General features: G+C 39.9%; 1 protein-coding gene across 1 annotated transcript; it reads right to left on the bottom strand.

Annotated features, from left to right (window-relative positions):
• Positions 1 to 219: 219 nt before the first annotated feature.
• Positions 220 to 9,840, bottom strand: MRAP2 (melanocortin 2 receptor accessory protein 2; the record flags this gene model as incomplete). Its single annotated transcript, XM_081998256.1, has 3 exons — positions 9,533 to 9,840; positions 5,424 to 5,523; positions 220 to 613 (listed from the first exon to the last, which is right to left on the bottom strand). Exons 1-3 carry the CDS (start codon positions 9,699 to 9,701, stop codon positions 220 to 222), a joined length of 663 nt encoding a protein of 220 aa, XP_081854382.1. The 5' UTR covers positions 9,702 to 9,840.
• Between the last annotated feature and the right edge of the window lie 1,345 nt (positions 9,841 to 11,185).

The raw sequence follows: 11,185 nt of genomic DNA, 5'->3' as shown, positions 1-11,185 counted from the left end.
AAGCAAAAGTAATGCTGGGCAAAAGGTTTAGACCACAGAACGCATCAGAATAAAGCAGTCAGTTTTTACTTTTGTCTAAACTGAGTTCTGTCAGCACAGCCAGTCTTAAATACAATAAAAAGCACAGGTCTGAAATACCTTCTATCAAAATACCAGAAGGCCAAGAAAGGCTTCAAACTGGACAGTAACAGGAATGTTTACGTTAAAGTAAAAGACTTCTCAGTCAAGGATCCGATGGGAAGATTGCATGACTGATTTGCTCTCTAAAACGATTGGTGGCTCTGAGATGAGGAGATCATCCTCACCTAGTGAAGAGTTCTGCTCAGTGTTCACAAAGTTAGGAATGTTAAATTTTGTAAGACAATTTAGGTCCTCCTCAAACATTCCGCTGCTCCTGGGAACTTCCTGGAAGTGGACATTACTCTCCAGACCTGGACCTTTCTGACTTTGTTTTGCTTTGTCCAAGTGTTCCACTTCATTAATACAGAAATGGAAAAGTGACCGGGATTCTTCAGCTATTTGACGAGAAAAGACCCTCTCCGACTCTAGAGGTCTTCCAAAATCTGCCACAAAGCTATTCATGCGAAATCTTTTTTCAGAAGGTTCTGCATTGCTAAGGACAAAAAAGAAAAATACAGTGAGTACAAAAGTAGAACTATTTGAGTTCTTAACAGCAAATTGGGTTTCAGCAACCTTTATGATTGGGAAGAAAGGAAACCCTACAGTTTATCTACAACAGACTTTAAAAGCCAGCACTATTATTTTCTGCTGAAGCTATTTTAAGTCACTCCATGGAAAATTATCATGACAAATTATAAGTTATCAATGCCAGCACTCTTAAATGGTAGTTCTAGTAATCAATATACTTCAATAATCAGCTCACTAAATGAGCTTAGAAATACTCTTGAGTATTTCTTCTGTTACTACTTGATACTACTTGATATCAGGTTTTTAAAAACAGCTTACAGAACACTGAGAAAAACCTTTGCTAGATAAAGTATTTATAAGACATAGGCAGCACTGATGCCACTAAAGGCATAATTTGAGTGCTTGGTCATCCAGACATCAAAGCATCTCTTCCACTAAATTCAGTCAATGACATTCGTATTTCCAAATTAGAAGAGCTTGAACTAAAGACTGCTATAAAGACTGGCAGTCTTAACAATTCGGACACACAGCCCAGGAAAGACATCTTAACATCTTTCTTGGATTTTTCTAGAAGTGTTAGCTCAAACCAGCTCTAATCTGCATGGACTTATACAGGAGCTGTGAACAGCTGGGGTTGAAAAAAGCTCAAGCCACAATTTACAAGTTTTGCAGATAGTAACACGTTCTTTGTCAGGCTGCATTTATATGCTGTCATCACAAAATGCAAGCTATTTGCATCTGGATAGCAGTAGAGGTATTCAGGGGAAGAGTAGTGAAAAATCCAACCATTCTCAGAAGTTTTGTTCAGTAAGAATTAATAAATCATACTGTTTACATGTGAACATGTAGCAAATGACACTGGAGCCAGATAGTTGGACTCCTAAAGTAGTTGCACACAACACTTACACAGATTTTCAGAGAAACATTATCATTTAATTCCCCTGAGTCTGCAGTAGAAGGTAAGTTCCTACATGCTTTTGAAAGCCTTAGATGGCACCTTCAGAAATCTATGCCTAAAACTTTCAAGTTGAGAGGATATCTACCATTAGTCTTTCAGTCACAGTTAATCTTAAAGATCCCTGCTTCTCAAATGCTAATTTACTTCCATTACATAAGAGAATTCAGTCCTAACAAAATCAGTTACAGTAGCCTTCAAATCAAAGCAGTCACCTGGTTTGTCAAAACTATTGGCTCATTCTGCATTTCGACATGAAGCATGTAGAAGCATAACGTTTACATTGATGCAAGATAATCCACTGTATACACACCAGGAGGCAAACAGATGGCAATAATAGCAGTAGCTTTCAGACTGATGACTGACATTTATGTCTTTATAACACAACAGGTATCACCACTCCAAATTTAAATTGCATGTATAGTTTTGCAAATCTCTCACCAAGAGTGTCTGTGTAGTATTGTGGCACAAACAGTGGAGGTGACAAATAAGCACAAAAAGAAGGACAAGTGCTGTAAGCCTAGGAAGAAGTGACTTTGGAAGAAAGCTTAAAATTCATCCCTCAGAAAAGTAAAACTAGTTCATAGGTGTAGAAAGTGCTATGAAGTGCAGTGAGCTATGAAGGAGCAAAGGCTGACTGCAGAGAGTGGCATACAAGACTGGCAATGGCAAGCTAAAGAAATTTTATGACGCAGGATGTTGAGGACATACGATAGAGAATAATCCTGTGCTCATGAGCAGGTAACACGTGATCCAATACACAGTCATATTTTCAGATTCTAAAATTCACAAATACTATCTTTCTGTATTTTGGGGAGAAATTTTATTTATTTTTTTTTAACTAGACTAGAAACTTGCACATTACAGTATGCAAGTACACCTCAGTGTGTATCTTTTCAGAACACTCAAAATAAGAAAAGCAGCCTCAGAAATCCCAGTTTCACTATGGAAAGGAGCATAGTTACATGGACAATCAAATCCCTTTAGCAATATTTGGGCCAACAAGACCTTCTGAGTCCCAGAAGCTGCCAAGAAGACAGCAGGAAGGCGAGTGCCAGACACCTTGAGCATCACATACTGAAAACCACTCAAAACAAGCAGTTGCCAATGAACTAACCCAAGCTCCCTTTTCTGGGAATCTTCCAGCCTCCGATGCTGGGTTCTGGTCGGCTGGATTCAGGATTAAGCTCTGGACTCTGCCCACGGGACTCGAGTGCACTGTCAGAGTACAGACCATTTTACCCAGTGTACCTTTCTAACAGGGGCATACTGGTTTGGAACTGACCCTTGATACTCCTCTATAGCTTAAACTTTCCTTCTCTGGACACTCCCTGAAGTGACCTGGGGTACTTGGCAAACCGTGGAAAGGAATAAGTAGCTAATCCTCCAAGCAGCAGGGTTTGCAAAGGGAACTTGGGGATCTAGACAGATCCTTAGTGCCAATCCAGAAATGCTACCCTGAACCTGAGAAACCTTCCTGAATAAGTTTTCAGCAAACACATACATATATCTGTAGAAGTTTTTCTTTCAGGAGATCTGCATTTCTCTAAGTAGATTTTACTCCAGAATCCTTAACCAAAACCAACTGATTTCTTAACAAAAAGATTAAAAAAATAATAAATTGTCATTTCACCAGTGCTACAACTTGCCTTAATAGCTGCACGAAGCTTTGAGATTACATCTGCCAATGTTTTGTACAGATCAGTTACATGAACACATGCATTTGTTGCATAAATGCAATTTTAAGGATGTGTTTAAATGTAGAAACAAACATAGCGTACTGTCTTCTCCCAAGTGATGAACGAGAGTACTTCTCAGGCAAAAATTTAGAAAGAATCTCAAAAATTTGTTTTGTCACACAAGCTAATGTTCTACACATTCTAATATGCAAGCAAACAAAAGAAAATTGCAACAGGCATCATTTCCGTAACTAATTATATTTCTACCTCTCCCCATCCATATCCTGACCCTTTTCTTCTGTCTGAGAATGTACCCAATTCTGAACATCTTGTACAATTTTGAAAAGTACATGCTATCATACCCCTTTATATTGAGCCAAGAAAAGCATACTACTAAAAAAACCAGAGTATTCTACTTTGAATCCATCCATCTGAACTCAGTTACACTTATCTCTTACATTAATGGTACTTTAAAGAACAGCCAAATTGACTTACTGAAATCAGAGACACGTCCAGCAATCAGGCTGGTTTTCTCCCAAGACCTAGGAATCCCATTAATATCCATTTCTAAAGGAGGGTTGCAAGACAGCCCACTAATGAAATGATGAGTCATGAAGAATCCAGTCAGGTATAAGATGCAGGCAAACTAAAACCACAGTCTGCACTGGTTTTACAGGGAGGTATTTATGTTCACCAGTTTTTGTATACATGTATGAAAAATAAGAGGAAACGACAGTATTCATTGCCCTTAGTGTATTCCTGGATGACCTATTTCCAGTACTGTACACATTTAGTTTTCAAATCCATATTAAATTCTTTGTTGTATATTTGACTTCATCACTTCTTCCCCTCTCAAATTATTCACATGGGATACAGACTCAGATGCTCAGCTAACAAGATCTCCAGGGAAAAGAGGCAGCACACCAACACTTACAAGGGCTTTAAATATATTTGGGAGCAAGGTCCGACTACTTTATGACAGTCCATAAGGGAGGCAAAAATACCAGCAAGTTAGCTCTGGGAAGCTGAATTCTTCTGCCTCTATTTCCTTCTCACAGAAGCAAAAAATTTAGGACCACAGATGAGGCTCACTATATACATACATCCTCTCTAATATGGCCCTGTCTCTAGAGATGTGCAGTTACACGAAGGTTCAGAGCCAGGCTATATGTGGCTAAATAGCAAAGGGCCTTCAGTAGGCAGAGATAGGCAGGCTGCTTTAGGAAGTGATAATAAGCACTAACAATTGCCTTTCACAATCAGCTTCTCATCATTGCTACCTGCCTGCAAGCAATCTCACCCTCCAGAGAGGCTTTTTATTTCTCCACTCAGGCTTGCATGCCATAGAGTAGATGCGGGTTCAAACTTTCTCAGAGGAAGGGACACTGACAGCCTGTGTGCTGTGCAAATGCAGATGAATGGTTGAGGCAAGGCATGGTCTGCACATACTCAGCATCCAGAAAGAACAAGAAAAAAAGGTTAGTTTGTGGCTTTCAGGGGACCCTGGTGTTAAATATATGCGGAGCTGATCCGTACTTCAGCATCTACTGGAATTTCTCAGCAGAAATTAAGACACTGTGAGACCAGGGGAGCTACAGGGTTAAGGGAAGACTTTTTTTAAATACCACCTAACTACCTTTTGGAGTTCAACACAAAAAGGTGTGGAAACCCACCAGACTTCACCTTCTTTCATTTAACATCTGCACTGCATTTTATTTGTATATACTCTGTTAATATCCACATTTCTCTGTTCCACTCCATCATAACATAAGCCTACCTAGAATGACCCCATTTATTTGCAGAACAGTACTCTAAAGCTGTTTGGCAGCCTACACACCAACTTCCTTTTAGCATGAAAATGCATACATGCAGCTATTCCCTTCTCTTATGGCATGCTTACTGACTATTTGCGAAATAGGGAACACATGAATAACAATTCTACAGAACTGGTCTCCTAGAAGTGCTTGGAACAAAGATTATTTGAAACGAAGATAGACTGCACCCTTTCATAAGAATGGAGTGGAACAAGATGGTCCTGAGCCAGTGCAATATCAGCAGTGTTGCTGCTTGTTTGGGGGCTGCAAAAGAACAGACACACCACTTTAGCAGGCTGGATTTGTTATTCCAATTTTCAGACTCACTCTTGATGTGGTGCTCCTGTCTTCGTCAGCAGGGTCAGGACAAAAAACATGAAGATGACAAAAACTGCAAGACCAACCCAAAATCCAATCACAATGGAATCTGGTGAAAAAGAGAAAACAAGATGATCAGTGATTCACCTGCACTTGCAGAAAAGTTTCCTTTCACACACAGCATGACTGCAAATCCCCAAAGACTTTGCAGCTTATTCCTGAGTGGCAAAGAGGAAGGACAACCAGATTTATCGTTATCCATTTTTAAACAGAAAGCTGCCATTGAAGCTCTCATTTCTAGCCCAAATATTACTGATGTCTGGACAAACCAGAAACAAACTGAAAGAGGGAAGACACTGAATTCTCTTCTTTAGTAAAATAAGAGCAGCTCGCTTTGTGACGCCTGGCCCATTTCCAAGCCGTGCTTTGAAAATAACTTCAGTGCTAGAACTCAGAAGAGAGGATTATTTGATTTTCAGCAAAAATCTCTGTCCCTGTAGAACTGAACTCCTGCTATTTTAACTGATTTCTGCCCCAGACCATTAGGTTTCTGGGGTTTGATGGATTTCTTTGACACAATAGGCTTAGGAAAATCTAGCTTTCCTCCAGTGGTAAGACAGATGGTTCTGAAATAAACGGAACCACAGATAAAAAAATTTGCTACCTCAACAAATATCAATAACCAACATATAACAAGACATTTTAAAATAAATTTTAATTTGGGTTTCCAACTCGCATACAGAAAAGTGCAATATGATTTCAGAGGAGCCAAATGGATTTGGATAGAAAAAGTCAAACCACCAGTTAATTAAAAGGAAAACACCAGTGCAATAGCCAAATATAGAAGCAATTGCAAAGAGCATGGCTTTTTGCCTGTATGCATAAAACATACCTACTGTTCTCATTTATAGCAAATGGACACATAGGTAAATCACCAGTCCTATTTAAAAAAAAATCTACGTCCACTTATGACTTCAAAGTTGATCCACAGTTGCTCCTGAAGGAAGCTCAAAGCTTCCAGGAACTTGACTAAGAGAGGTCCAAGTGGGACAAACATATTTCCAGAAAAGAATCAAATGATAAGCATGGCCCAAAGTCACAGAACACCAACCCAAAATATGACCTGGTCCAGAACCTGCAGTATACAGGTAGTATTTTCATATACTGTCATATATTTTTCATAATTTTCAGTTTTCATAATTTTTCAGTATTTTCATAAAACTGTAATTTCAGTTAGTTATTTTTTGTTTATGCAAATATTCAAAACTTCCACTGTATAAGTTCCAAAAAATTAACATACAAACATGCAAGAGGGAAGTCTTGGTCAGGACAGGTATCCTATCTACCCTTAACCTCTCATTACACAGCTACTACTGAACCTCAAAGATCCTCTCTGGCTGTAAAGCTACATGATGATCTGTCTGACCAAGTGCAGCAGGCACAGCACAGAACTTCAGCCAGCCTGTTGAATCTCCTGCAGGACTAACTAAAGACACCAGAACGCAAGGAATCGGCTATCCTGCCTGGTGCTTGACCCCAACAGCTAATCACACTCCCACTGTGAAATATCTTCCACGCTAAAAGACAGATCTGGAAACTGGAAATCAATTCAAACCATTTGCTCTTTCTCTGTAAAGTCAAAGTGCCTGCTGCAACTTGAGATTTTCTCCCTGTGAAAATACTTTATCACAGTCAAGTCACTCCTTAATCCCTTTTTCTGTTAAGCTAAGGAGTTAAGTTTCAAGCCTCCCACCACAATGTTTATTCCACCTCTGCTGCATCTCCCCCTCTCAACACCCTTTGTAAAATAACTAGAGGGTGGTTTGAGTATAGGTGTCCGGGGAGGAGGGAGGCAGTTTCTAATATTCCCTTCTGCTTAAAGCATACTGGTATGAGTTTATTTCTGTAATTCCATGCATTATGAGCCCTAAAGTATATTCAGAATGATTCTATAACTATAGCCTTATATACTTATGAACAGTGGTTCAAGATGCATCTTGTATTTGGCCTTACTAATACAAAACAGCTTATGTTTATCTACCATCCTACCAGACTTTGCAGTACCTGAAAGTTTTATCTAAAAATAAAAACTCCCATTAAAAAAATTTACCACTTAACCATTTACAGTTACTAGTACCTACCAATTAGTAAGACGTGCTTCAATTATATGCAACTGCACTGATAACCAAAATGTAAAGTCTGATCAAATAAGATGTCTAAAAAATATGCACATAGATTATATTGATCAAACTGCAAATCTTAACTCATCAACTAAGGAAAAAAAATAAAGGAAAAAAATTTTAAAAACCAACAAGATTCCATACACACCATAGACATAGACTGTTCCTTTACCAGATTAAACTTGGCCTTCTGAGAATGCATGCAGTAACACCAAAGTAAATAGAGCCAACTCCAATCTATCAGTTAAAAAAAAAAAAACCAAAAACAAACACAAACACAAAAAAACCCCAAAGGGGAGGCGGGGCACAAAAGCAGAAGGGACTTCCTAGGTCACCAATTCAATATTACTATTAACCTCTTCCATAAGTACATCAAGTTCCACCCTAAAAGCGGTTGTTACTTCTGCCCTATTCTCTAGTAAGAGTTATCCAGAACCCTCCTGCTTGACAAACAGCACAGCCAGACAGCAAGGCTGAGCTGCCACACTTAGCAGGGCAATCACTTCGATGGCAATCCAAGATCCGTTTTGCCACTACCCCTTCTGCAATCCAGAGGTAACCATCATTTTCGTCTTTTTCTCCCGTCACACTGTTTGACACACCGAGCTAAAAAGAAGGCATGTACATAACACTGCAGCTAATCTTTGTAATCAGTAATCTTTGTAATCAGGTTTGGCCTCTGATTAAGTGGAAGAATGGAATATAAATTAAAAACATGATAAAAGCTAACCTACATTTTTCAAGTACCTAACATTTATGAAAATACAGACAGTAATCAGCAGACTTTTTTTAGCGGGGGTGGGGGGGGCAGAGAGTAAAGTACAGTTCATGCTAAAAAGCAAATTCTATTCTAGTTTTTTTTAAAAAGAGTTAATAACTTCAACAAGTTTTTTCTGTCCCTTGCAGACCCTCCCCCAAACCTCCTGAATGTGCAGAGCCAAGGGAGACCAGCCTTTCCAGGCTGCTATTTTCCACTGCAGGCACTCCTCTTTCGCAGTCTGAATCCCCATCATGACAAATGAGGTAGAAAATATGTATCCCACCCTGGACCACTGCTCCAGCACTGGATGGAGACCCTTCCCCAATACTTTGAAGGCTGGCGCTCAAACTCTCTCATAGTGTATCCAGCTCAGACAAAGAAACAAGATGGTCTGCTTCTCTTTGGCAAAATGCTTGCATAACACACCCAGTAATTCTGAGTTAGTCTCTGTTACTTTTTTCTCCCTCACCACCCCCCAAAAAAGAATTTTACATAAAAGCCAAAGCCAATGCCTGGATTTTAGATAAATGTTCGTCCAGCTGTATTAGCTTGTCCTAGCTAAATTTCCTCACAATTCCTACCCATATTTTTCCATCTTTCTGGTCTCTCTCCTCTACTTCTTCCTTTTACTGTAAAACAGCTCCAGTACTAGCAGAATACTGAATTTTGCACAATCCTCCTATGAAGGAAGTCCCAATGATAAAAATTTCTTCAGAAAGAGGTATTTCTTCTTTTGTTTTAAATCTTTTAAAAGCCTTAGATTTCATTTTCTATGGAGAAAAACAAAAGCAGTAAGGCTGCCCACCACTGCCTTTTTAACATTAACAGGAACACGAACAAACAACACAGATCATACCAAGTAGTCACCAGAAGCAGCAGTGGCTGTATTTGCTGTTATAAACTGTTCCTGATGCTCTGCTATGCCTCAGTATTGACAGATTTCTATCATAGCCAAGAAATCCATGGTTATTTCATGTACAAGCAAAGCAGTCAACAAAAAGACACAGAAAAATAAACAATTGCATATAACCTAATAAATAGACTAATACCTCTAGTTGCTGAGAATCAAAAAAATTGAGAGAGAGGTATTTTTGTACAATAATTAGTTACAAGTTAAGAGCAGGAACATTAAGATGTGGAAGCTCAGTTGCAATAAAGTATGTCTCTACTGAACTTACATTTATGAGCCTTCAGGCCTTCAAAGGACACTGGTGCGTACTCATAGTACTCGTACTCCCAGGTGTAATCAGAGTTAGACAAGGCCTGCTGGGAGGTTCTGTTAGAAATCAGCCTCAGGGCAGACATCTTGCACCTCAATAAATATATACCTGTGGATACAAAATGCATTAATAGAGATTACGCACTTCTAGCGCATCTCTTGATTTTATAGGGAATCCTTTCTTGTTTAGGGGATCTCCTCCTCATTACTGTTCCCAAGAGCAGCCACTCACACTTACAAAGGCTCTCTCCCCACTGTTCCTTTAAAATCCAGTATCACTGCCTCCTCAGACAAAGCTATCGCATCCCTTCCCATTCCTTCCCCAGTCTTGGCTGACCAACCACCAGTCAACACAGAGTTTCTCTTCAATGGAAAGAAGAGAACCTATGTTCACCTCCATAGAGATGCCTGTAAGTGTAAAAAGTACCAAAACCAGGCTCCTCAGATTGAATATAGTTTTCATAACTCAAAAATAGTAAATACCAAAGACCACCAGCCTCAGCAGCTTAGAATGAATGCTGCCATGAAAACCCGGGTAGAGAACTGGCCAGACTACCAGGCTCAAAGGGTTATATTATCCATACAAAGTCCAGCTGGCAGCTCTTTATCAGTGGTGCCCCTCAGGGACTAATACTACAATGAAGTGGAGTGCACTTGTAGCAAGTTCACTGATTATGTAGGGCTCATCAAGAGGCTGGAAGGTAGACTGCTACTCAGAGGGACTTGTACAAGCTGGAGAAAGGGAGTGACAGGAACCTCATGAGGATCACCAGTGCAAATGCAAAGTCCTGCAACTGGGAGGGAATACCCCATACAGGCTGGTGGTTGACTGCTAGGGAGCAGCTCTGCAGAAGGACCTGCAATGGACAACAAGCTGAACATGAGCCAGCAATATGCCTTGTGGCAAAAGCGGCCAAGCATGTACTGAATTAACAGCCCACAAGCATGGGCTGAATTCACAAGAGTGTAGCCAGCAGGTCAAGAGAAGCATTTACTCTTCTCTACTCACCACTAGTAAGAATGTATCTCGTGTTGGTACCCCCAATAATAGAAAGACACAGACAGGCTGGGGCAAGTCCAGTGGAAGGCCACCAAGATGGTCAGGAAGCTGAAGCACCGGATGTACGAGAGCCTAAGGGAACTGGGTTAGTTCAGTCTGAAGAAGAGAAGGCTTGGGGGAGACCTCAGTACTGTCTACAGTTACAGTCAGAGAGTGCAGAGATGATGGAGGCAGACTCATCTCAGAGATGCAGAGTAAGAGGACAAGAGGCAAAGGACACAAATTGAGAAACGGGAAATTTAAATTAGATACAAGGAAGAATTTACCTGATCTAGTTGAACATGCTTTGAGCAGGAGGTTGGACCAGATGACCACCAGAGGTCCCTTCCAAACCAAATTTCTCTAAGAAACAGCTTCAGTATGCCACTACGGAAGGAAAATAAAACAGGAGTGATTTTCCACCACAGATTTACAAAAACTGCAATGCAATATTAAGCATCATCACATTGTCTTTACAGATATTTCTGTCATTACCACAACATTGCACAAGGGACTTGCATCTTGCAGAGTAATTTTTTCAGAATATTAGACAGTTTTATGCACAGCAAAAGA

The sequence above is a fragment of the Phaethon aethereus genome (assembly GCF_964289735.1).
Source record: "Phaethon aethereus genome assembly, chromosome: 3".
NCBI lineage: Eukaryota > Metazoa > Chordata > Aves > Phaethontiformes > Phaethontidae > Phaethon > Phaethon aethereus.
Note: the sequence above shows the minus strand (reverse complement) of the source record. Positions and strands in the feature narration are given on the sequence as shown.